The 27,199-nt window shown below is 37.7% G+C and overlaps 1 protein-coding gene and 1 long non-coding RNA gene across 4 annotated transcripts in view; one reads left to right on the forward strand and one right to left on the reverse strand.

The window, feature by feature from the left end:
• LOC149113310 (uncharacterized) overlaps nt 1–27,199 on the reverse strand; it is a 77,240-nt gene that overhangs the window by 16,164 nt on the left and 33,877 nt on the right. The window lies entirely within an intron of this gene.
• On the forward strand, nt 4,011–26,775 carry LOC110055199 (follicle-stimulating hormone receptor-like). 3 transcript variants are annotated; one of them, XM_089288198.1, is made up of 15 exons: nt 4,011–4,103; nt 4,307–4,446; nt 8,150–8,258; nt 14,879–15,030; nt 15,889–15,960; nt 16,345–16,416; nt 16,907–16,978; nt 17,987–18,058; nt 19,588–19,659; nt 19,760–19,828; nt 20,561–20,629; nt 21,473–21,544; nt 22,370–22,441; nt 22,754–22,822; nt 23,822–26,775. In XM_089288198.1, the coding sequence occupies exons 4-15, from the start codon at nt 14,924–14,926 to the stop codon at nt 25,797–25,799; spliced, it is 2,796 nt and encodes a 931-aa protein (XP_089144324.1). In that variant the 5' UTR covers nt 4,011–4,103; nt 4,307–4,446; nt 8,150–8,258; nt 14,879–14,923; the 3' UTR covers nt 25,800–26,775. The 3 variants fall into 3 exon arrangements, with proteins under 3 accessions (XP_089144324.1, XP_089144325.1, XP_089144326.1); XM_089288199.1 differs by lacking the exon at nt 4,011–4,103 and having other exon boundaries at nt 4,118–4,446; nt 8,150–8,208; XM_089288200.1 differs by lacking the exons at nt 4,011–4,103; nt 4,307–4,446; nt 8,150–8,258 and adding an exon at nt 12,457–12,657.

The raw sequence follows: 27,199 nt of genomic DNA on the forward strand, positions 1-27,199 counted from the left end.
TACGTTAAGTTTCCCTTAAAGTTGCAAAATTAAAATATGACCGGCGAGATTTTACGCATTCATGAAGATTATGTAACAAAAACAAATTTTACCTGAACAGAATGGCTTGCTAGTCCTGGTGGCACCAAATTTTCGAAACCGATATAAGAAATGTCAAAAGAAGAACTGAATGTTGAGTTGAAGTGTTTTTACTCGTCTGCGAGGAAGAAAGATGACACGTATTGCAAAAGTTCATTGATTAAATCCATTAAAGCCGCCAGTTGATCATTTCCTTCGCACGCCGTCGCACAACAAACCGTTTTCCATTATCTCTGACCAGGTAAATAAATTATTGGAGCATATGCATTTGTAAAAGGCCGCAGGAAAACAGGTATAATTGCCGGCGTAGTCCATAAGAAACCAGTTTCCAATGAGCAGATGAGGAAACTGTTCGACTAAGCAAGCTCGGATCGGCCGAGAGCAAGAATCCCGCACAGCTACAGAGGACGACCTAGTTTTATCTCAGTCTCTTTTTTGGCCGACGACGACGAGGGAATCAACGACAGCTAGCGCCAACAATTCTGTCCTTGCGAAAAACACCTCAAGGAGTTGAGCGTTTTGAGCTGAACCGAAGTAAGCCCGGTTCTTTACCAGCCACGAAAAACCACCAGGGTGGCCTCGGAGATTCTGAAGATGAATCTGAGGCTAAGATAGTTTCTGTCCTTGACTCTAAAACTGACCAACAGTGAGCTCCACACATACAGCTCGAAATGCCAAGGCTTTTAAAGCAAGGGAATCCTGAGAGAGATCTTGTCGAGAATAATTTTGGCACAACGTCTGTGTCACATGGCGATCAAAGTTTTCCGCAGCATTATTACGATGGCAATGTGCAAGTGCACAATTATTTGGTTCTTCTCCATGACTCGAACTTGAACGCTTTTCAAACTTTCTGACCAAGGTTATATCTCCTTCATTTGATAGACGTTTCTTGAATTCTACTTGATTGCAATTTCATTCAGCAAATTCGCTTGCTTCGCTCTCAAAGTTTTCATTCAACTAACTTTACAAACGGCGCGCATGTCATGTGATTTCCCACTTGTTGTTGTTTTTGTCACATCGACTTCCGGTCGTTTTGTAAAATTAAAATCCAATAAAATTAAGCTATATTTCCAAGAATACAAACGCACCGAATTTAATAAAACAATTATTCCATTCGCACTTGTTGGATATGAGATTGGTTATAGCCAACTCGGCCCTACGGGCCTCGTTGGCTATTTACCATCTCATATCCAACGCGCGCTCATGAAATAATTGTTAAGTAAACGAGGCCGGGTTGCTCGGAAGCCGGTTAACGCTAACCCGGGATTAAAGTTAACAGAAGTATAAATAGCTCTTGTATACAAATGTTTTTCACTGCCTTTGGTTTGTGTATTTTGAGATTACTCAAACTCAAAACAGAAGGCCAAACAATATACAGAAAAAGTTACAAAATTCAAATCAAAGTTCTCGCTAAACCTGGGTTATCTTAATCGGACTTTGAAAAACCCGGCCTGGGAGCTCCACTTTTAGGCTTGGCTAAATCTATATATTACAATTTGTGAATTGCAATGTTAAAGTACTAGGTGGAAGATTGCATTCACCAAGTTTGAAGGATCTAGCTTGGCTAAAAGACGCTAAGTTAACTTTTATAATTTTCCATACATTTGTCTTTAAATCTGGCTGGGTAGACGCCGTTTGCGGGAAAAAAATCACAGACAAATGCAAGGAAAATTAGAAAAATTAGCTGAGCGTCCTCTAGTCAAGCTACATCCTCCAAACTTGGTGAATAAAATCTTCTACCTGTGTTTTAACGTTGCGATCCACAAATTGTGTAAAATTCAATTTTGGAAAAAGTTATTTGTAATCGGATTCCCATACAAACACTGTAATTTCTGACCGCTTTGCCTTCCTGTCGAGATGGCGTCGAAAACCGTGATAAGGCCTATCGTAATATAGCTGGCATTTTGCCCGCTACAACGCGTCCATTCATTGGCTAATTCATGGTCACATGACATCTAACAATGAAACTGTTTCCTGCCAAATGCCATGAGCGGGCAACATTGCGAAAACTATGACGTCAAACGGGAAACAGTTTACTGTTGCCCGCGAAATGTTGACCGCTGTTACATGTCATTTGTCAGTAAAGTGATTATTTGTTTTCCACCTGTTTGGCCTATTTGTTTTGCTATATAACATTAGCCACGGGAAACATTGAGATTCTCGGGACCAGACATTGTGCTAATTATTTACCCTATAGAATGTTACGTTTTAGTGTTCCTTTTTGTTAGGCGACTTAAGAAGCTATAAAACTTTACCCTGTGCAGCTTTTCGCTTACAAATCCAATTAACTATAGTCCTCTTAGTCCCTAGCTCGGAATGGAACACAGTGTTTCTTCGAAATTCATTTTAAACCGAAAACGTTAAAGAAAAACTAATACCACTTAAAGCGGTATTAGTAAATTCAGTTTTCATCTACATAGTTGCTAAGCAACGTGACACAAGCATACGTTAGTTGCTAAGCAACAGATAAGTCAACAACGTGACAGTTTTAATTTTGGAATACACTGGGTGGTCGCCCTAAGTTTGTTTTTTTTGTTTTTTTTTTTTTTTATGGGATAAGAACTATTGTCTCTTCAAGTGCTCTGTACGGAGGAAGGAAAAGAGGTAAGCTTCCGCTCTTTGCTGCGAACTGACACGAAGAAAAGATACACAATATCCTTGGTGCTTCCCAAAGGAGAAGCTGTTGGGATTGATCTGCGAGTAAGAAAATCGGCCACGAGGCTGGTTTACTACTCTTTAAAATTCCATTCTAATTCGACAGGGAATAGAGAACGAATCGAAGTTGACTTACGAAATTTCAGCCAAACAAGGTAGTGATACTCCTAGTTTTAGAACCATACCTAAAAGGATTACAGATACAGCAATTTTTTCTCCTACGTGCTGGTTCTCTTCTAAGATTATTGCATTATTTCGGTGGTGCCATGTATTCATGTTAATTGCTGCAGTTGTCACTCAATTCTATAGCTGGGTGTTATAATGTTTTGCCCTCCTACAGGTTAAGTTTGAAGTAATTTTGAGATGGACCCAATGGGTCTTTAACAGCGAATTTTTATAGCCTTGGGAGTCATCTAGACCACCAAATTTTGTAAATAAGTCTGTTATTCTCCATTTTAGTTTCTTAATAATTAAATCACCTCTGTTTAAGTAAATAACACGTTGAGAGAGATTCCAATTCGAAAATGTAGCGGAGATGTTATTTCCAGAGTCACTGAGATGTCGGCAGATTTTTGTTCAATCTTCTCAATGCTTACGATATACTTTTGTCTTTATATTATTCAATATTACGACAATTTGTGAGGAAAGCCAGTCTGTTTCAAATCAAAACAAAATACACGAGCTAGCATGAAGCTTGTACCATTGTAAAACAACAGCATTTTGGACCAATCAGAGCTCGCGCAGTGGTGTTGCTATGGACACCAAATTTAGGCTCGTTCAGCAAGATATTTTGATCTGGCATTTTAATTAAAGACATGTTTGGTTCTGTAGATAAATACGTCTCGCTTGAACTTGGCAGGTTATTTGAATAAAACACGTTTTGAAACATTTTGTTTCAAACTGTCCTTGATTCGGCAACGCCAGTTAAACAAATTAGCAAAACAATGCGTCGCTGGTTTGAAGGGTGTCGAGCTTCCTGATATAGAGAAAAGAAACGAATTATACATGAAACAAACATAACGCCTTGAAAGATTGTTCGATAATTAAAGTTATTATGAAATAAACCGCGGCTTTGACTATTTTCAAGACAAAATCTTTTAAGGAAACTACAATATTCCAAAAATTCTTTTTATTTTTATTAGCGCCTTTTAAACCACGTATGTATTTAATTCACGGTTGTCTGTTTAGTATAGATATTTTCTGAAATTAGACACCCATAATCAATTTGGTAATATGCTAATTTGGCGTGAAGAAAAAACGTGTGTATCCGATACTAATTTCTGTTTCTAATCATTTTAGCTGTCTTGAAATTGACACGAAATTGAATTTATTCCAGTTGCTGGGTATTTCGAACCGATATCAACGATCAGGTAGATAAATTTGCGTGTCAGACCTGGAGACACCTGTATCCTGCGGTTTATATGCGCGGCAGGGCAAAATATAACTGGGTCTTGCCCTATTTATTCAGCTTGTTATTAGTACTTATAGACAGGCATACATTTCGCAGAACAGATCCGTGTTTCAAATAGTGCTAATTTAAATCTTGCTTGCGAAACCGGAATTTGTTTTGTAGGTGACAGGCGTCGTTATCGAGAAACCCTTCATAAAATACTCTAGCCAATATACCAACGAGTGGGCCTCGAAAGTTCTTTATGAAAAGACACAGTCGGAATGGCTTATTTCTGAAAGCCACACAGCCTGTCCAAACACGAGGTAAGTTGTCGATGTTTTTCTAAACAAATTCGCTTATCTTCGTTGCCAAATAACAAAATATATAAACGTTACTGCCCTGAGAGTCAGCAAAACGACACATTTCGAGCAAAAAGCGAGCAGATGTTGTGATCTCTTTGGTTTATTGTGCGATGGGTTTTGAAAACTACCCTTATTGACAAAAGTCACGTTATCCGGAAAATCATATCAAATTTTAAGTTTCATTTCATATACCATGGAACGAAACATATATTTTTGCCACAAAGCGAATGTAATTCACAGCGGGGGGACATGAACTTTTTTGACCCGAAAGAAGAGCCCACATTTCAGCTGTTGCTTCGTTCTGTTTACCATTCGATCAGATAAAGGTAATATGAGCCTTACTTTTGACAAGTCGGGTTTCACCGTACTTTAATTCACTTACCGACCTCAATATTATTAATTGAAAGGAGTTATTTCATTCCCATACTGATATCAGAATTACTAACTGCAACGCACGATATAATAGTGTAACATGATATTAGACTGCTAAGGAGTTCTGAAAATGTCGCAGAGCATTCGAAAAGTGGGTCTTTTCATTAAGACAGTACCTAAAACTTTATTACTATTTTGTTATCTTTCGACGCTAACGGCTACGTGTTAAAGTGGACGACACTCTATTGACAGCGCACAAAGCTACGCTCTAAGTGCAAGGAACAATGCTATTTCAAAGTGTGTAGCTCCAGCGACATCATGATAAGGTTTCCATGATGTTTACCCATGAATTAAAGGCTGTGAGTTGTCGAACGAAAGCTTTCTTATCTTGCGGTAGAATATCCAAACCGCACCTAACGTGAGACAAATATGTTCGTGTAATGAGTTGTAATGTGCTAAGCGGCCAAAATCGGCGCCATATCAACCTCCACCAAGTGTAATTATACGTGCTGTCTTGTAGCGTGAAATGAGATGTGGAATACGTTATATGTATCGCGCAAAATGTTAAACCCGACTATTGACCATAATGTATTAAGTTCTAACAACTTCGAACTCCGCCCAAACATCTTTTTCTATTGCAAAGCGAAAATATGAAAATGTTATTGTTTTTTCGGACATTTGTACGCCACGCGTTCAGTTGTCAAGCTAAATTGTTCTTTCCATAACTTCATGCTAATTCCATTTTGTTTATTTATGAGACATTATTGTTGGTAAAGCTGTGTATGAAATTTTAACAAATTTCTAAAAGAAACTTCCATCCTTCAGGGGAGTGTCGAAACAATAAAGGAAACTTTCTCAAACCGCCAAGAGCTATCTGAAGCTTGAATTTGAATGTTTCGTTAATATAACATAATTAATCAACATCCAATCAAAGCGAAACCGCAAAAAAGGAAAATGGCTCTTAGGAACTCTGTAACCAGCCCTTTTTGGCAATTCCAACATGGCGTCTCATTGTTTGTGCTGCATGAAAGCAATGGGACTTTAAAGATTTTTGGTCCATGCCTCTTCCCGAAAATCATTTGGTCTTCAGTTTTTTTTATGCTATAGTCTTCTCCTTTCATAACAGCGGGCATAAGTCAGTCTTAAAGTTAGTTCTTCACAGAATAAGACCAAGGCACCACGTGGAAGTTTTTGTGGAAGTGGGATCACGAGTTTTTGGTACTGAATTCGAGATTTTTTGACTGAACATGTAACTAGCGATTACTCATTCTAGTAAGTTTTGTGGCTTTACAAATTTGTCGTGAATTATAGTTAACACCTTTTTGACTAGTTGAACAATGTTTTTTTAATTTCAATTTAGAATGAAAAAGATCGATCGAGCCATGGTATGCCTGTTTTAGTGGTGGAAATACATACACATTGTACGAAATATCGTGTTGTATATGAGAACATTATGTAAAATACTCCCTTACAATCTGGTTCTACAATATCAGGGTGTTTACACAGTCATGACAGAAACGCAAAAGACAAAATCGCAATGGACGAACAGCTAATTTTTATTATACTAGATGAAGAATTTCAAGAATCTCGAAATTTACTCATACGATCAGTTTCAGTGCACAATTCCATTAGCTAAATATGTCATGAAAGATAGCGTTTGTTTCCAGTAAAAATATCCATTTATATTGGCGTGATTCATGTCCATCAAAAACGCAGAGTTACATACGTAGATACCTTAATGAACCTTCCCAGTAAAATGAGTCTTTTCAGGAACTATAAATTTAAATGAGATTTTAGCATTTGCGAGAATAAAATTGTTAATATACATTAAAAAAGATAAATCCTTACAATTTCTGCCGGCAAATGCAAAGTAGAATTAAGACTACATCAAAATTTTCTGTGTAACATTTATAATAATTTAAAAGTTTAATTAAAAGCTATAGTTAAGATTATAGGGATTTGAGTAAGAGCTTAGAATTCGGTTATTTATGAGGTTAACGCTTATGTTTTTGTTTAAAAGGATAAGAACTGTACCAAGATAAATAACGGACGTGTAAGGTTGGCTGACCATCAACATGGTCGCTGTGAATTACCAGAAATATTCGCCATTGAGTTTTGCTATGAAAACGAAAAGCTATCACTATAGAGCTCCGACACATTGACATTAATTCTGCGCCTAATGCAAGGACTGTGCACTTAGCAAAACCAAATAAAAAATAGGTCATATTTTGACCTACGCGACAGTCCTCTCGGGCCGCCATTTTATCGTCACGCAACACAAAACTTGGAATTCAAACGGGCCATCTCGAAAGCCCGCAATTTTTGGATCCTCCCTAGAACCTTTGTTATCTTTTATAACAATTCTGCTGGATTAATATATTCTGATTCGCCCTTGTTGACTCCGAGATGATAATAAAAAAAAACTCGGCGTTTCGCCGGCGCCTGGTTTGTCCAACGTGGGCACTTGGAAAAATTGTTGATTAATTAACAATTCCAATAAGAAGTTAAAAGTCTACCTCGTAACTATTAATCATCGGATTTTAATATCAAATTAAAGAAGAGCTTTAATGGCTCCGTGGCACATTCGAGTCGATTCGATACGATAAAGTTCTTAGACGAAATTCGTAAATAACTCACGCGTTGTGCAAGTAGAAAAAATTCAGGAATCGTGACCGAGATAAATTAAGGAATACTCTAGAATAAATAAATTGCCTTTGGCTTAAGAAAAAGACAAAACTACCTTGAATTTAACTTGTAGAATACTTTTATGCGCCTCGCGATTGCAGTGTTTAATTAACGTCCGTAACCTTTTAGTGGGTCTTGCGGGCAACCACCGTTGAAAATTGCTATCATTTTCCCGTCTATAAATGTTATATATATACATGTATTTGAACAGGGCAGGTAGGTATACAGTGACACAAAAGAACTTAAACGTGTGAGATATGCTTTCTCGAAGTCTTCACCATTATCGAGAGTTAGGTTTCGTAACTTATAGCTCATTAATTTAAACGGTTGAATTGCCAGCTGGTTAATACGAGTACAAGTTTAGTCATACCGGCGACTGAAAATTTATTCCGCTTTACAATGTGGAAGGATGCTAAGTTTAGACTGGCTTTATTTTAAATAGGGAGAATTGCCAAACCGCAAATGATCCTTTAAAACAAAAGTAGGATAGATTGATATTGACAAAAGCGAGGCCGGTAAAAATATCATATGCATGCTTTTAATTATACTACTCGGTACTGAATTAATTCACTGAATATTCAACCTACTTCTGCTTTATCTTTGACAGATAAGTTCCACTGAGTCATTAAGCAAACTTCTCTTGGACGTTCAACAACAGAACAACACGTGAGGGCCATTTTTTTTTATCAACATCCATACCACAGGGAATACAACAGGTAGATATGAGCTCATAGTTCACGACGTCACTTTTTGCGTATCAAGAAGATGTTCCTAGAACATTTAAATGGGGAATAGAGACAGTTTTCGTCGATCTAAGATCTTAGGTAATTTATTTTAGAACACGGTTTTAACATCATGCCTCGAAACTCTCGAATCTTTCCGGTTTGTTTCATGTATACGCTCAGTTTGCCACTGCAGTCATATCTTGGCATAGACAGTGAAAAATGTGAAGATTTCAACTCAAAAAGTCTCAAATATATGATATACTTTCATTACATTAAGCGTTCAGAACTTCGGAAAGTTTACTAATATCTTAAAACATGACTGTAAGCCAATTCCAACCTAGTTTAGAAACTTTGCATTTAAAATAGAGTTCCTTGCTTACTCTAATTTTGTCACTGGGCAATCTAAAACTGAAGAAAAATCATTTGGTAACTGCTTCAGCAGATAGTAATTGTAATAAGTCCTCGCACTTTCGTGAAAATTTAGTGCCATTATGTTCTCATTTCTAGAAGCTAGTATTCTTCCATTTCGTATCCATCAATGAAGGACTTTTTCATGGCAGCAGGTGGTACGCCGACACAATAAACTGACGGGGAAAACGTTGTATTAATTCGTACCTATTTTTTTGAAAAGTAACCTGCTTTCCAGAAATTGGAGATTGCCTTAAGTTAACATCTTATACGTCTGTTTTGTACAATATGCCTTCAAAAACGTCCCCGAGTGTTCCTGTTTTTGTAGCTTTTTCAGAAGATTACTAGATGCATCTGCTCCATTCATCATACACAATAATATAAGGCACACGTCGATTGACACAATTGAGTGGGCGTTTTGTTTAAAATTAGACTTCAGCTGCAAGGTTCTTGCTTTCAAATATCTGCTGGTTGGCCGAATGCACCAAGAGATGCTCACCAAGGGGTTATTAGCGATTTGTTTGTTTTGGTGATATAATGACTAAACTTCAGAAAAGATTGCAATTTGAAGTCAGAAGATAAGATCTTGTTGAACAAATTCATTAGCGACGCTAAATGGAATTCTAAGCATACCAAATTACCAAAATTGGCTTTAGTATTTGCATTTTATGAATTCACACAATGAAATGTGATGGATATAGTTAATTGAAAGGCAAATATTTTGCATACGTGTTTGTTATATTTCTTCATTTTTCCTTTTTACTTCGCCTTTGTACCAAAACTCTTCGTCACATTCATGTTTCACATAACGTTTTCCATGCATACAATTTAGTAAGTTCATTCCAACACCACGTCTAGCTGTTTTTTTTTTTTTTTTCTGATATTATTCAAAGCCAAATGTAAACCCTGTAGCCCTTTCGTGTGATTATTTGTAAATTGTTTTTTCTGTAGTTTTCAAAGCTGCATTCACCTGGCCCAGTGATAATTCCAAAATTTTATTCCATGTCAGTTAATTATGTTCAAAAAAAGCGCAAACGTTTTAGTAAAAATGTTCAGTGGAAATCCTTGAAATAATATTGTCGAAGGAATGAAATACGAATTACTTCAAATGACTAACAAGGCGCAATAATTAACAAGCGCAGCAAGGCTTGGGCCATTGCCGGCTATTAACAAAATATCGAGTTTCTGCTTTAACTGCATCTTCATATTCTTTTTTTTTTTTTTTTTTAAAAGAGAAATACAAATTGATTCTGAGGATGGCTTTACTGAATTTTTTGCATGATATGGTAAAGTTAACCCAATGCACCGTACCAGCTTTTCACCATTGAGATCTTTTGTTCGACTGTATGCGTAAGAAACAAAACCTGATGACATTTGTTATGCAGATCATATCGACAGAAGACTGTAGAAAATTTTGGAGACAAAATTAAGAGGAATTAACGTGCTCACCAAAACGAATTTCTTTGTTCGCCCAACTCGGCGCTAAATTGCGGCATAATAATTCCACCTTTTACATTTTAATATTATTATTGTTATTCATCTTTCCTAACATTTGTATTATTGTTTTTGCTATTAAAACTGAGCTAAGTATTTTGAGTTTTTGAAACTTGGGGTTGACAGGATCAAGTAAGTAAGGTATCTAAAGTCTTTCATTTAGTGAGCGTCACGTGATCATGGCCACATGACTTCGTAGATTTCAAAAGCCATCATCAAAAAATTGGTTCATGGTTAGCGTGAACGCCATCATTAAAGAATTCGTTCATGCGTATATCGAGTTATGGATGTACGCACAGCTAAAAGCATGAACCAATTCTTAGGCGCCAAAACATGTTCTATTTGTCATTGACTAAAAAGTTTTCACAATGCACGATGAAGGAAAACAAAGGTCATTAGGACCCTAACACGCCTCAATCAGTTGAGCAACAGTTGAACGAAAACGCTTAACCTGGTTCAGTTCTAAAGTTGTCAATGAAAAATTCGCTTGTTACACAAAAGCAACTTGGACTAAACTCGACGAAAATTTTGCAGTTAAATTGAAACTGCACACGTCATGTTATATACACACGGTCGTGCGTATATAGAGATTTCGTTCATGATGGCTCAATAATAGGAATTAGGTAGGACTAGCGCGCGCTTTGCTATAAATTTAGTTTAGCCATCAAGGAGTTTAAGAATTTCAATAAATACCGGAAACTCGCCAAAATAACCCACAAAAATTGAAAATGATATTAAAATGCTGAAACCAACTAAAGATTAAAAATTCAACACAAACAACTGTGTTTTATTTTTAATCAAGCTACGATGGCCTAAGGACAAGAGTTTAACTTAAGATATTGAAAATAACAATTTAAAAAACATTCACCACAAAAAAAGTCAATTTGGATGGTGCAGGCCTGTAGAACATGATTGTTATGGTAACATCAAGTAAACAAAGACGCGTGAGCTTCGAGAAATGTTCACAACGATAAAGTGATGAATTTTCGATTATTTGAATTACCTTGTAGAAGTTTGAAATCAGAACGGGTAATATTTACCACCCTTTTCTGTTCTTTGCCTTTGTCAGTAGTCAAAGAAAATTATTATTTATAAAACGAAACAGGGACGACTTTTCTATTCAATGTTTGTGCCTTGCAAAAGATGCAAATTATCTTGTTACTAAGTAATTGTTATCTCTAGGGTAATAACTGGATCATAATCAAAAAAAGAAAGCATATTCTGCCTTCGCTGAATTGCTGAAACGTTTTATATTTCCTACATTCTTATTTATTCCATTAGAAGTTTTTACAGTCGACCCAGCTTGAAAAACTATATTAAAAAAGCAGCGAATAGAAGTCTATTTCTCTACTATACCGGCCACAGTACACAAAATACAATGACGGGTCCTGTTTATTTTTGATTATTTCGCCACTATTTTATTGAAAGTTTAGCAATAAAGTTGTTTTTTAAGAATACTTTTTATTTTACTATCTTTTACGCCTCCCTGCGACTTAATTAATAGAAGGTCGGAGAGTCGAAACAAAAACTTAAAACTAAAAACAAAATTGAATGGCGGATGATGTGCACCATTTGAAAAAACATAAATTCACAGTTATTTAATGAGCATTTAAGTTATTGGCCTGGTTGGTGGCAAAAATCTATTGCGCAACTTAGAAGAGGTAAAATGAGAAAAAAATTCGTATAAAAACCAAAATATATATAGCAAACAAGGTGAAAGAATATTCATGTAGTTTCTATGCAGTCAGCTGGAAAATATTGTGGTATTCATTGTTGAACAAGTGTCTTCATCTGAGATGGAACTGTCATGTTATTCTTCAAGGATAGTGCAAGTGTCAAGAAAATGTTGGCGATATTAAAAGGAGTGAACATCTTGAATATACAAGTATCTTTTTACTCAATTTCTTCGAGGTTTGTATTCTTGGCCTTAATTTATTAGCCGAACCAATCAAGTTTGGCTTAGCGTAGTAAAAGTGTGTGAATTCTCATTACATGTTGTTTAATCTAAGACGCCATAACGGTAATGCTTCGGTGAAATGGAACCCCAATCAAACAAGGATGATGAAAGTTTTCAACTCAAGCCGTCATATTTGATCATTTTTCAAGAGAGCGCCGAAATGGGTCACGTTTCATACCGGCAAAATGAAGTTTGTGAATCACTTGTCAATTTTGCGTTATTTTTCATTTGGTTCCATGGAATTAGTAATTTTACATGAGGGAAACACGTTTGCGCAGCTGCCGTTTGTTTAACTTACAATTTGAGCGGTGACAAATGCGTCAGGTTTTGTACAAATCAAGCAGCCAATCGTCTTAAAGGATAACAATTTTATCCTTTAACTAAACTGCCTTAACCTGCTCGCTTTAGATTGAATTGGGGTTTGTTAAGAGGCTGGCGGGTGATCGACTTAGTGCAGTGTTTCTGGTCTTTCTTTCACCCTCATACAAGTCCATACACACTTTAAATGTGAGCCACATCGAACTACTTCAGGTAAAAGCTCTTTTCCTTTGTTTTGTTGTTGTAATATGTAACTCACCAACTCTAAAGCATCACAGGAATAGACCAAAGTGTTGATTTAACTTTGCATATTTCATTTGTTGGCCGTCTTTGGTGAAATAAACTGTGTCTGCCAAAACTTGGGTCTCGGTATTGCTATTTAGCTCTAGCATCTCCAATAAAAACTACTTTCTGTTTCAAAAATTCGAGCATACCTAATCCTATAATTACCGGTGTGATGTTTTGATACCGACAAATGGCATTATTGCTCATGGCAGTATTACTAGCCGACTTTTGTAGACGTCTGAGGTTTCATATTTTCTTCTTTTTTCGATATTCATCTCTGTCTGTTGGATATTGTTAAATAAATACAACCTAGACCACGTCAGTGGTAAAAGAAGCTGACCAAATGCTACAATTCTTTCTTGTTTGCACAAAACAAAACCAAAAATTATTATTTTAATTTTGTTTCACTTTCGAGAAAGCATGCTGTACACTCGAATCGTTTTAGGATGAAAACAATTTTGTCCAGCCATGATTTAGGACTCCCGGGTTTTTTCAGAACTTGGTGTGAAATTGCGTTAAAGATTCAACCATTTCAAAAGCGAAGCGTTAAGAAATGTGCAATATTGTATACAAAACAGCAATTTTGCATTGTGTAAATTGATTTTCAAGCTGCCATATTGACTTGTGAGGTGTGATGGGTAAATGAATCCGTGTTGATTTTAATAAGGAGTATTATTCTATCCGTGAAGAAATCCACCTCATATGGACAGACAATACTTTGTGTCTCAATTAGGCAGCATCACTTTACATCATTAATTCGACCCAGATTTTTAATCATTTTAATCGGAATCGTAGTGTCAAGTTCTGGGCACACTTTCATGGAGTCGTTTTATGGGTTGTTTGGATACAAGTGATGTACGACCTCCACCAGCTAACAGATTTACTTAATTGCTCGACTATCGGGCCAAAGAAAGCTTTGATAGGCCCGCAATTCGTACGCAGTACTGTTTTGCAAACCCGGTGATTTGCTTTAGTTCATTTATTTCTAACAGTAACTTCAAACAGAGTGTGCTTAGTCACGCTTCCAGTGCGTTGCCGCTATGAAGGAAAAACCTCATTGCAACCTTTACCTTTTCTTAAAAGCGTCAGTTAAGCTTGTGACGACACAATGATAGCCGGAGCTACGCTTTTTTCATTTTAATTGAAACAAATTCTCGCAACTGTGATCGTAAGAGAAACGAGACGACCAGAATGGAAAATTGTATTTTGACAACAGTGTTTAAAGAGGATAAAGGGGGCCAACAGAATCAAATTTTCCTTACAGTAAAATATAAGAAATGCATAGAGACCGGCATATAATGGGGTTCAATGGGTTGATATATCCAGTAATTCTTCCAAATTGTACTAAGAGAAATGTATGGAGATTACTAAAGAGAAAATACCTTTTGACACAACGATCTTTGTATATAAGAAAGCGTCGCTTGTTATATTTTCTGACGCTTTATCACGTGCTTAAAAAGAGTTGAACGTTTTATAACTATTGATAATTAGAATAATTCTGGCGTTTCAGACATGGAGCTCTGTTAGATTTGCTTTCGTGTCGCTTGCCTGCCGATATTTTTATTCATTTTACTTGCTTTTGAGCCAAAATCGATAGTACAATGACAACTGTAATCACCAACTCCTTGTTCGATCACAACAAGAGATCGATTTGCATTTTAATTCAATGAACAAAGAAACAGCGAAATAACTAAATCGAGTTTATACGCACTAAATAAATTTCGTATCGCATAAGCATTTAGTTGCTTTGGCGTGTGATAATTACCTGATAAGGCACCCTTGCTTAGATAAATGCTTAAGCAATGCGGACTCTATAATCTCTCGAACCATTCTTGTATTAGAGACTCCTGTGTGTTAATGAAAATTCTTTTGTTCAGCTAAAAGCATTCTGGACATGCATTTATTGCAAAGTATTGAAGACCGAAATTGAAGACACTTTGCCTTTCTGAAGCGTATTGACGCAAGCTTTGACAACTCGTTTTTTGACGTTGACTTGAGGACCTGTCAAAGCTCGCTTCCTAATCAAATGGATTATTTTGAAATGTAATTATCGCCGCGAGGGAATATCGCTTTTCGTAAGTAATAAGTACCTCTACACATTTTGAATTACATTTTGTGAAGCGCTTAACATTTTGGTTTTGTTTTCCAGCTGTCAGATCAGATCTTCAAACAAATCGAGGAACTGACTTCAACCATGAAAACGCCACGATTCATCTTGGCTCTGTTCTTGTTTATCATCTCTTTAACGAAAGCGAAGAACTGCTCAATGCAAGCGAAAAGTATCTTAAACAAGACAGTCGTGTAAGTATATAATCTATTTACTGTTTCGTGGCTTAATCCGTCTTAGCTGTTTTTTTGCCGCTATTTTACAAGCGTGTTTACAAACATAAATATTTAGTGCCTATTTCCGTATGTTTCCTAGCAGCAAACAAATTATTTATTGAGAATGTGCTTTGCTGGAGAAAGTAATTCAAATTGTAAAATTTTGTGAGCCTGTGAGATGTAAATTCTTCATAAACGCCATTACAAAAGCCAGCACTAAATTAAACCGTGATAACCAGTTTGGTTGCTTCCTTTAACTTACAATATATATTTAAGACTTCTATGAATCTTAGTTACAATGTAGGAAGCCGTTTTCTCCGCGACTTCTTTGAATATGCTTATATTGTTTAGTTTGATAAATGTTTGAGCTCTAGATCTCTACAGAGTGATATGAATCTTTTCTTAATCATTCTGAGTATTTTGAAAATAAAGGAACTCTTTAGAGAGAGGTGGACAGTACACATCCTGCAGTAAGATAGCGAAATTGACCGATAATCTTGGAACCTAAAAATGTATTTAGAGTTTTTGAGACTTTTCCGACAGACAGGTGACTTGTACACGTTCGCGGCATAGATAACAACAAAAACCAACCAATCACTTTGATTTGCCAAATTTACAAGAAGAGAGAGAGAGAGAGAAAAAAAAAAACAGCATTGAAACAGTTATATCAATATATACGGCCTGAGCGCTATATAAAGAAAAGTTATTCCGTCCCCTCAGGAAAAAATGATTTTATACAGCTTGCCTTGCTGCTTTGGTATCAGTCTTCATTATTTATTTATTTATTTATTTGTTTATTTATTTGGTATTTACTTTTTTATTTACTGTTTTTTACAGTAAAATGACTGATGAAGAGTGCGAAACATTTAACTCTGAGCCATGTGAGGCAACTGAAAACATAGAAGAATTGTGAGTCTATGTAAAACGGCTGTATTTCCTCCATATCATCCACTCAAATGTTTACACATTTTATTTTAGTTACAACTAGAGCAACTTTCCTCTCTCCGTGAATCCAGCGATCGAAAACGAAGACATATAATAGACCTCTTTAGCTTGGGTGGTTTGCATCTATTGGAATATGGGGATTCAGACAAATCACTATGTATTTTCAATTGACAATCCTATTTCGATAAGAAGCCGTTCCGTTATCTTTAAAAATAGTCTAAAAATAAAGAAAGAAAAATTAGAATATTGCTTGAGAAGTAATCGGCGGGGCTAAAAGGTTTCGCCTTATTTAATCGCTATCTTGTTAAGACCAAAGTGCATTAGATTTGTTTAATTTCTATTTTACAGGGATTTATCCCGCAATAAAATTGTAGAAATAAAGCGTGCCATGTTCACTTGTCTCAAGAAACTGAAGAAATTGTGAGTACCTTATTTAACATCTGTAGTTGAGTCTTGAAATAACTTCTATCTAATTGGTAGTTCCACTAGCTGTGTCATCATGTGTTTGTTTGTTTGTTTGTTTGTTTTGTTCTGGTTGTTGTTTTTTTTACTGTGTTATCATGTTGGATATCACATCTTATGACGTCATATGGGATGATAAGTGAATTCGTTTATTTCTTCATATTAACTTTTTAAATTTAGGCACATATTTCCGAAAGCAAAGTGTCCTTTAATTTAACAGCAGTTTCTATTCGCGATGGAGTTCTCTTCTTTTAAAGATTGTGGAAAACAACTTCAGTTCCTTTCAACTTCCTTCCAAAGCAGGAAAATATGAAGGGTTTTTTTTTTTTTCCTAGTCAGATAGCGCTAGTGAAATTAACAATTGAATTCGAACAGTCGTCATGGTCCTGTTATCACAATAACTTTCTTTAGTTGCATGTAGAAAAACTAATAAATTTCTTAATTACAGGTATCTTGACAACAATCTCATCGAGACCATTCACCAAGACGCATTTTTCAATCTTAGCGTTCTGGAAGAATTGTAAGTGCGTTCATTAGCTTCGGTTCAAGACATGGCGCCTTAATTTTTACGTCATGTTTATTATATAGAGTTGTTTTCACTTATTGTCGAAAAGTAATCGGTTTACACTAATCGGTTTTACATCAATTTCGTTCCCAGAGTCTTCGTTCCCCTTGACCAGCGGTCGGAAAACGAGAGCTCTGGGAGCAACCATTTCAGGCATGCGCTGTAAATGCAGACTGCGCAGTGAAACCGGATAGACAGAATCACCAGAATTCGGTTATTTCAAAATGGTTCTCCAAGAGCTCTCGTTTTCCGACCGCTGGTCAAAGGGAACGAAGGCTCTGGGAACGAGATTGGTTTTACATTAGAGCTGTTTTCGATTCAGTGTCGTAAAACCAAAGCCAAAGTAATCACTCCAGCCAATCACAAAGGACAGAGAGAATCTAGCGCAGCAACCAAAATTCGAAGTTTTGCAAGCAGCTGACGCAAAGCGCGGGAGAACGAGTACGAACGAGTCACGATTGGTTTTGGTTTTACTTCTGATTGGATGAAAAAGTAGCGCGGTTTTTTTTTTTTTTTTTTTTTTTGCTCGTAATTTCAAATCGGTCTCGCGCTTCGCGCTTGTCCGATTTTGAAATTACTCGCGCGATTACTCCCTGAATTGTACGCCACTTGATCCAAATACCATTACAATTCAAACTTATTTTCATATCATGAGAAAAGGCTTCGCACTAAGACTCGTTTTGAAACAGAGGCACAAGGTATAATAAGGTAGACGAAGAAATGGAAGTTTTTGTTTCCTAGTCCCTTCCATCCCTTCCATGAATATCTTTCTTGGAGGAGGAAAACTTTGTTTTTTGGTAAATTTTAGTGTCGAGCAAGCTGATAAGTTGCATAGCAAAACAACAACAGCGATACACTTTACCAATCACAGGTTTTAAATAGTGAGTTAGTTTGCATCTGGATGTGTGCATGATATATTTTTGTTGTTGTTGTTGTTCTCTCTTTTTTTTTTTTTTACTTTAGGAAACTCAGAGGAAACAAAATAAGCAGTCTTTCGCCAGGCATCTTTAAAGATCTTCGATCATTGAAGAAATTGTAAGTAAATTAACTATGAGAAGTAGATTGATAGCATCACGTGATTTGAATTGAGCGTAATTTTGCAGTTAACTTTCCAAAACGCTTCCCATCCACACCAGTGTTTTCGCAGCGTTTTCCCGTCCACAATAAAACGCTTAAATAAAACGCTCGAAACGTTAACACGCCATACTGAAACACCAAACCTGTCACTGGCACATGCGCACATTATGTGAATGACGTCGGCATTTTATGAAGTATCCGTTCTCGCTGTCCAGACTGATCACGAAATTAACAAGGCTCCGGCTATTTTCAGATGTCTCCAACGGACAGCGTTTTCAGAAGTATGGGGTTTCGATGGAAACAATGAGTGTTTTCGATCGTTGTAGTGTCGAAGGAGACGAAGAAAGTTTCCCATTTGTCTGGAAAAACCGGGGAGAATTTCCCGCCAAATTGAACAGTACAAATTGTTGACAAACAAAATGAAACGGGACTAATGCATGTGTACTGTTTGACAGCATTCAAAGATAATCCAGTGGAGAGAATGGTTTCATTTTATATTATTTTCCACCAAAATGACCACGTACACTGTTAATTTGCAAACGATAATTCCATTTAGTAAAGGTAATCATACGGTTTCGAGTTCAATTTGAAATTAATTTGCACGAGTGAGTTTTCAAAAAGGTGAAATTGCATGAGCCTCTTCGGCGAGTGCAATTTCAACTTTTTTAAAAAACTCACAGGTACTAATTAATTCCAAACTGAACGAGAAAAACCGTATGATTACTTATTAATAACATTAACGTGAACAAATTCGCGTGAGGGAAATGCTGGAAGATCTTTCTTGAAGCCAATTTTTCTCATTCGAAAAAGCTTTTTTCAAAGTTTCCGCACTGAATTTTAGCGATCATTTTGCGTGATATCATTGGCTTAGAAAATTTCCTGTTTTCTTTCAGCCAATCATAATCTAGGATTACGTTGTGTGATTTGCACTGGTGTTACACGTTTTGCACTGGTGTTACACTTTTTGCACTAGTGTTACACTTGAACTGCACTGCTCTCAGCCGATCAGAATAGAGTAATTTTTTCATGTATATTAATATTATATAAACACCAATGAAATACTCTCGCGCGAAAGCATATATTTACTTGTAGAAATAACATGTCATCTTCATACGTGAAAAATGACATTACTGTTGCCATGGTTACAAAATAAATCGCGCCTTTTGCAGCCAGAGAAAAATGGTTTGGCATTTCTAGCTTTGTTGTTTATATGATAGCTACAACTTGGGAGCATGGCCGCCCGGAGATACGAAATTTCTTTTCTCAACGCTCTCAGCATAATTTTGTATTTCCGCGCAGCCATGAATTTAATATCTAATATGTATCCACCGCGAGGTAACTTTGCACCGTAAAGGTGCGCAGTACGAAAGAAAAAAAACAAGGTTATATTTTTTACACTAAGTTTCGAAAACTTTAACTAAAGCTAGTAAAGCATTTGTTGTGTCACTTACTGCGTAAACGTTTTTTTTCTTTTTTCAACTTTGCAGATTTTTGGGTAATAACTCAATAAGACTGATAGAAGACAACACATTTTCTAACCTGACGTCGTTGGAGATTTTGTAAGTTGAAAATTAGCAATTCCTATTGTGCTAGTTTGGATGTGTTTTAGAATGTTTACTGAATGCAGCATTGAACATTAATCTTTCTTCTTCTTAAAAGGGAACTGAACAACAATAAACTCCAAGAAATCGCTAATGGTGCATTTGACGAGCTCAAACTGGCTACCTTGTAAGTGATGAAAATTGTCAAGTTTGCAGTGTTGATGTTTTTTGTTGTTGTTGTTCTGGGCGCTATTTTTCGCGGTCTGTCTTATTTAGAGTTCCGGCCAAACACACGTCACATTTCAACGCAATCGCGTGCATTGCAACATCGCTGGCACTATATGTTGAACACATTTGCGGACATTGTTGCATCAGTGTTACACTATGCAACATCTTGCACCATATTGTAACTGCGTAGCCTAAAGTGAAACTTGTTGTGGCGGTACAAAAATGTACATCAGTTTTACTGAACTCTGTTGTCATCCTTCAACTGTCACTGTTCAGTGCTGCTGTTGTTGTTGTCCTTGCTATATTGTCCTTGGTAACCGGTGTTCCTGCCGTTTCTAGTTGTTGTTGCTGTTGTTACTGTTGTTGTTATTGTTGTTGTTGTTGTTTGCACTTTGTCAAACACCTTATTGTAAACATTGGTGTCAAAATACAGAATTCTTTGTTCGGGAACCATTATTGTTAGTTCAAGTTCAAAAGCTAGCTTAAAGCTGAAGGAGAGGGTTTACTGTTCTTTAATAAGGCTGGCATTTTTCACTAGCGCTCAATAAGATGTTGATAATCAACGTCTTTTGTTAAGATATTTCCCTAACTAGAACTTTCCTTTAAGAGACTCGACTATGGACACTAGTGACAAGAATTTGGTTTTGATCTTAAAACTAAGGCTAATCTTTCCTTTTTTTTTTCTCCACAGAAATCTAAACTTTAACCAGCTCGAAGTGCTTCCCGTTTTTAAAGATGCTAATTCCCTCATTACGATTCTGTATGTATAACCTCCTTATTCACCTTAGTAGCAATTAGTAATAATAATTACATATTTTACCAAAGTAAACACGTAGGGAAAAATATCTTATTAACCGACCGCGAGGAGTGTGCTTGCAGAATATCGGCCCAAGGTTTTGGCAGTAAGGACCGAGCGTAGCGAGGCCCATGCAAAAAAGACCCTCGGTCTTTTTTGCACAACAAAGTGTTTCAGTCAGGGTTAAATTATAATTAGGCGCGCTGGCCCGATATTTTGCGTATTGGATCTAACTGTCCTTGCCGTTTTTTTTTTTTTTAATTATGAGTAATTAAAGCTGAAATTGAAGGTGACTTAAGCAGGTCGTATCTGATGCTATGGAAACTTGTGTCACGAAAATGATAACAACGTGTTCAGCAATAATTGGACGTTTTATTGATACCATGATTGAAGCATCAACTGATAAAAAGTAGTTTAAATGACTCATCAAAATCTAAGTTTTGCAAAGCACTGGAAACTGTTTTGAGCCACCTTAAAAGTGACGGGCAGGGTGCCCTCCTGGTCAGTTCGCTCGCCTCCAGGAACATTGTGTTATGTTCTTAGGCGAGGCACTTTGCTCTCACAGTGCCTCTCTCCACCCAGATGTATAAATGGGGTACCGGCGAATATAATTCTGGGGGTTAACCCTGCGATGGACTAGCATCCCATCCAAGGGGGATTAGAAATACTCCTAGTCGCTTCATGCTACAGACACCAGAGATAAACGCCGGCCTGATTGACCACTTGGCTCGTAAGCAGCCGTTACTTACATTTTTAAACTTCTTAATACGACTTGCTTAAGTTCACCACATCTTTGCTTCCTTTCAGGCAAATGTCTAACAATCCAGTCAAGATACTGGATGCTAGAACACTGGGAAAGTACCACGAACTTGAAATACTGTAAGTATATTTTACGAATCAAAACATTTCACGGTTTAAGTTAAGTCCGTTTATTTGCTTTAAAAGTTTAAATGGCGCGAAAAAGTGGCCGAATCATGCAGGAGAGATCTACGCGCCAGACTCCTACAATACAATACAAATTTTATTAGCACTCCCCATGGGGGCTTTTAGGTACTAATACTACTACTATGTTACATTAAAATTAAAATGAAATAAGTCAATGTGCCAAGGAATAATAAGAATGATATGAAATAGAATTAAGAGACAATATTGTATTATGAAAATAAAAATTCACCTAAGAGGTTACCTCGAAATTTTCGTTTCAAAATATTCAGAGATTCTCTTAGCTTAAGATTTCTCTCTAAACTATTCCATAATGACACTGTTCGATAGTTGTAAACTCGGTACCAAGTCCCCTTCATTTACAACAATAACAGATCACACGAGGCATGGGTACGACTCTACTTCTGCTGAAAATTTCTGCGAATATTTCTGCTTATTTTTTGGCCACTCCCGAGTTTTCGTTTTTCCGTTTCTCAGAACGAATGCTTGTGCAAAACTTTTCATATAAAAATAAGTTGACTTTGATTTTCCTGAATATGAACGTGCAGGTTTTAACACATTTTCATATGAATGCTTTCGACGCTGGGGAAAATTAGCCTGTTACATCAGAAACTTACCTGCGACAGATGGGAGACTGCATTTATCCGGCACAGCGGATACTGCCCCGTCTACGGCGAGCGCCCCAGGCCAACGAACCTCCGCGAAGGAGCCTGGACGAGGTTACATTGAAAAATTTATTTTCTCTCATTTTTTCTTTTTCAGTGACTTAAAGTACACACACATTACAGTGATTCCAGACAGAGTCTTCATCAACAACACTAAACTTCATCAATTGTAAGTAGTCAGCTGGGTCATATTAGTCTTCTAGAATAACATAACAGTGTTTACAGTCGGGGTTTACGAACTGCGCTTATACTTAGGGATTCGTACTGTCGGAGGCCTCATTGTGTCTGTTATATTTGGTGACGGGCGTTGAAAGGGTGCGGGTAAGTTTCTGGCGGCTGGCCAGGGGATTATGAGTCTATTGAGTATAAACTTCGCTAACCTGGTTCCAATTTGGACAAAGTCCTGGCAGGTGAAAAGATATTTCGTTATTATCAGCAGTAATGTATTGAATCAGGTTTGCTCTGTTGTGTCCATTAACAGGTATTTAGAAGAAAGTAGACTGAAGGACATACGACAGAAAGCTTTCCAAGGAACTCGACTTCGATCATTGTGTGTATACAACTTATCAGTGCATATCACATTCATAGTTAGCAATCTTGACTACAAATATTCCCTCTTTTGCTTAGTCCGTCGTTGCGTGACGCGAAAGGAAACTGCGAGGAAAAACTGGCCGCGCGAAATCCTGGGGACGAGAAGCACGCGCTCTTCTCGCCCCCAGGATTTCGCGCGGCCATTTTTTTTTTTTTTTTTTTTTTCAAGGTCAATGGCAGTAACATAAACATCGCAGGGTATAACTTTGAGGTGTTTTTGTCCTTTCTGGGCTAAGAAATATTTCAATATTTCAGAAGGTTTGCTTCGTGGATTGGAGATGATTTGAGGCACCTGCTCGGATGTTGGGCGAGATATTTTCGGGTCTCGGACTAGAGAGTTATATGGTTATCGATACAATAAGTAGTCGATATTTTAAGCAATCAGTGTGTAAAGCAACTTAGAGGAAGTCAGTTATTGGTGACTAAACCAACACTTTCCTTTTCCAAAAGGGAAACTACTTTACTTTAGTTGTCGATATGTAACAAACCGAAGCAGTTTTGCAGTCAACGACATCGTTCTTCTTGAGAAGGTTTCATTAAGACAGTCTCAGTCAGTTTGTTGCCAGCAGTTTTAGCGCAGAAACAGTTACTCTGCCGATACTATAGTTAAAACGTTTCTTCATAAAAGAATGAGGAATTAATAACTATTGGTGAAATCAGACAGTTTAAAGATCTCACTAATTCGATGAACAACGATTTAGAACTTTGGGTTAAATCTGATGTCACATGTTTTATTAAAGTGACAATTAATTTTTGTCAGGAAATACATTTTAAGTATCCCTTCGTTACACCATTTTATTTAAAACAACCTTATACGGTGACATTTCAAATAAATTTGCCTTAAATGACGATTTCATATTTTTCGTTCACCATTAAACTTGACAAGGCATGGACTTTTTCACTTGAAGTAAGCTATTGATTTCTTTTTCTATTTTTTTTTTTTTTTTTCTTCATTCAGAGATCTCCAAGGGACGCAAATCACCTACCTTCCTGGAGATGACCTTGAGGGTTTGAAAACGCTCGTGATCAAGGGAGCGAAAGCATTATGGGAAATACCTATCGTCTCTTTCAAGCGTCTAACCAGAGCCAGTGTGGAGTATCCCTTTCACTGCTGCCTTATCAAAGCTGAAAAAGACGCCTTCGCGGAAGTTTCTACGCTACCGAGCGGTCAGTCTACAGGACCCACGGCGAAAATTTGCGTTAAGGGCGCCACTACAACGTCCGTGCCACCGATAACTGTACGCCCATCAACCAAATCTACCAGTGGATGGGACATTCCTGATTCGAAAAACGGCAAGAAACCAAATAAAGTGATTACTTTGCCTCCCGACGAATGCTTTAATCCTGACACGGTTGTCACTAAGCCGCCTGAAGATTCGCTTGAAAACCTAACTTGCACGCCACTGAATGACGCGTTTAATCCGTGCGGTGACTTGCTGGATTCGAACGCTTTACGCGTCTGCTCTTGGTTTGTCCTAGTTTTCGCGATTTTTGGGAACTCATTCAAACTATTCGTCCTGCTGCTGAGCAAACGCAAGATCTCAATAGCCAAGATTCTGATGTGCAACTTGGCGTTCGCGAATCTCTGCATGGGAATGTTTCTGTTGATGATTGCAAGCGCCGACCTCTACTCGCTGAGTGAATATCAAAACTTCGCCATCAGTTGGCAATATCGCAATGGTTGTAAAATCGCCGGCTTTGTATCGATTTTCTCCACAGAGCTTGCTGTATTCGTTTTGACGATAATCACAGTGGAGAGATATTTCACCATCGTTCATCCTCTGAAACGTTATAAGCATTTGAATACAAAGCAAATAGTTGTACTAATGGGGGTAGGCTGGGGTTTTGCTGTAACAGTGGCCGGTCTTCCATTTTTCGAAGTCAGCAGTTATCAGAAAGTGGCGATCTGTCTTCCGTTTGAAGTGCAAAGCGCTGTTTCTAAAGCTTACGTTACTTTTCTCCTAGCAACCAATGGCTTGGCGTTTTTCTTCGTTCTATTCTGTTATGGACGAATGTACTGCAGCCTTGGAGGTGCGGGACATGGGACGAGTGCAAATCGCGTAGAAAGTCGGGTAGCAAAGCGAATGGCGATGCTGGTCATCACTAACTTCGCTTGTTGGTTCCCGATTGCGCTCGTCAGCCTAATAGCCATATATGGGAAGGCCCTGATCGCTGTACCAGCCGCTCAGTTTTTCCTTGTCTTTGTCTATCCGATCAACTCTTTTACAAATCCGTATCTCTACGCCATAGGGACCAAACACTTTCAGATAGACGCTCTGGAAATTCTAAGCCGTTTAGGCGTTTGTAACTCCGCTATAGAGAAGTTGCGCAACAGATTGCAGGAACAACTCGAGACAATCCCGACGTCCCGAGGAGTTACCGGAAGTAAAGTCAGCTTGAGCTCGGGGCGTTCTCCGCACCAGTCCCCTAGCGCATCACCGCGGAACAGCAGTAACATGTCACATCGCGGAAGCTCGTATAAAAGTCAAAATGGCAGCATGAAAAGTAATAACAATTATAGATACAAGGGTTCGCCAAGAGACAGCCGTTCTTGTTCCCCGTGTAATTTTCTGACAATTCCATTGATTCATAGAAAAAACTACGACTTAGACAAAGAAAGTGAAATGGCGGATTCCAAACGCAGCCTTAGCTTGGAGAACAACATAACAGAAACGCGTCATTGCGCGCTACAATACGCCGACGTGGACATTGACACGATTCTCGCGCGCCGCGTGTCCGCCAGGGAAGTTGTTCTTGAAGGTCACAATCTGTCAAGCCGGAACAAAGCTGCCCGTAAAAGTACAAGCAGCAATAATGGAGAGGAACTGGTGCCTCTCGAGCCAGGAGGAGCTGAGAAAAAACAAGAAGACAAAGAAATAGAGGAAGCCGACAGTCCTATTTTGCAAGTTCCTGTTGTCAAGGTGACGACTTGTTGAATGCCTCTTCCACACGACCGATATGGACTCAACATATACTTCATGTGAGTGTAGTCAATTAAAACGCTACGAGTTCAGCCAGGACGTATTTCCGGCTGTCACTTGGTTCCGCCGAAGAATAACGTCTGCGAACCCGAACCAGAAAACGATTTCTGTGACGTTGGAATTCTAAGCCAATCACAGTTTAGCTCAAATAACCCCAGAACTACTGCGCAAGGTATTCGCTGCGAGGAGCACTCGAGTTTCATTCTATCATGGAATCTGATTGGCCAAGAAAAAACGAAAGTCATTACGTCACAGAATCGTTTCCTGGCTCGGGTTCGCAGACGTTATTTTTTGGCGGAATCAAGTGACAGCCGGAAATACGTCTGCGTTCGCAGGCTAGCCAGGACATCACTCCAGCGCCCTGGAAACAAAACGCATTTTAAAACAGTGATATTTCAAGAAAAGATTACAAAATGATACAGAAATTTTTCTTATCTTTTAATAGAATCCTCATAGAAAAAAAAAGTAGACGATTGTTTCCTAATAACTGTCGTATAAAAAGGGAGCCCTTGTCCATTAGTGGTTAACTGACATGCTGGGGCTAGACCACTTTTGCACGGGAACTTGTTCTCAGAAACGTGAAAATGGTAATTTTACTAAATGTTTCTCACTTAGAATTTTTTAATCGAGACAGACATACGTTTAAAGTTTACTTATAGAAATGCACTAGCGAAAATTTAATCTGCAGAATGGAGTATATTTATGAAATCTTTGTCACGGGTTGATGAATTTCTAGCGACAATTGATTGCCTTAATGGCAACTGTCAGATTTAATATATGATATTTCAACAACAACAACAACAACAACAACAAACACCATCTTTGTAGGGTTGTGTTGTTTACATTTGACGCGATAAAGTAGGTAAGAGACGTTTTTGTTAAAACAATAGAATATTAGAAAGAACAGCAATAAAAATGCTTTATTACATAAGTTGCATCGACGAAATCATGCGCTGTGATTGGCTACCCGAGAGGGCAAGTCTACATTACGTGCTTTGAACGGGGGAGAGGGGGAGGGGATGGTAGTGACCCTGAGGGCCAGGCAGCTTATTCCATGTAAGCACGTTGGTATGTTAGACCTTCCGGCCATTGACATCCTTTCTCAATATAGACCCTCAAAAGGGCTCAGTCACAGCATTTTCAGTTAAATTTGGCCACGTACAAAATTACCTTTAAATTGAAGGAAATCTCAAAATATTATTCTACTAAGACAGAAAAACACCAGAGATAATAATAACCCATAAAGAAACAAGGATGGTTAAAGATGGAGAAGATTAACATGGAATACAAACGACGAACTTGAAAAATCTAGGCGAAACTTTTCAAGATGCGGCAAATTGTGGCGTAGCTCGTTT

This window comes from Orbicella faveolata, unplaced genomic scaffold, assembly GCF_042242905.1.
Source record: "Orbicella faveolata isolate gen_17 unplaced genomic scaffold, um_ofav_v1 contig_15, whole genome shotgun sequence".
Taxonomy (NCBI): Eukaryota; Metazoa; Cnidaria; class Anthozoa; order Scleractinia; family Merulinidae; genus Orbicella; species Orbicella faveolata.

Bases quoted from the DNA above. Each gene is read 5' to 3' on its own strand.
- LOC110055199 (XM_089288198.1), top strand. From the start codon at position 14,924: ATGAAAACGCCACGATTCATCTTGGCTCTGTTCTTGTTTATCATCTCT. The intron at 20,630-21,472 runs GTATGTATAACC...GCTTCCTTTCAG, and splicing joins AATTCCCTCATTACGATTCT to GCAAATGTCTAACAATCCAG. The intron at 22,823-23,821 runs GTGTGTATACAA...TTCTTCATTCAG, and splicing joins GGAACTCGACTTCGATCATT to AGATCTCCAAGGGACGCAAA.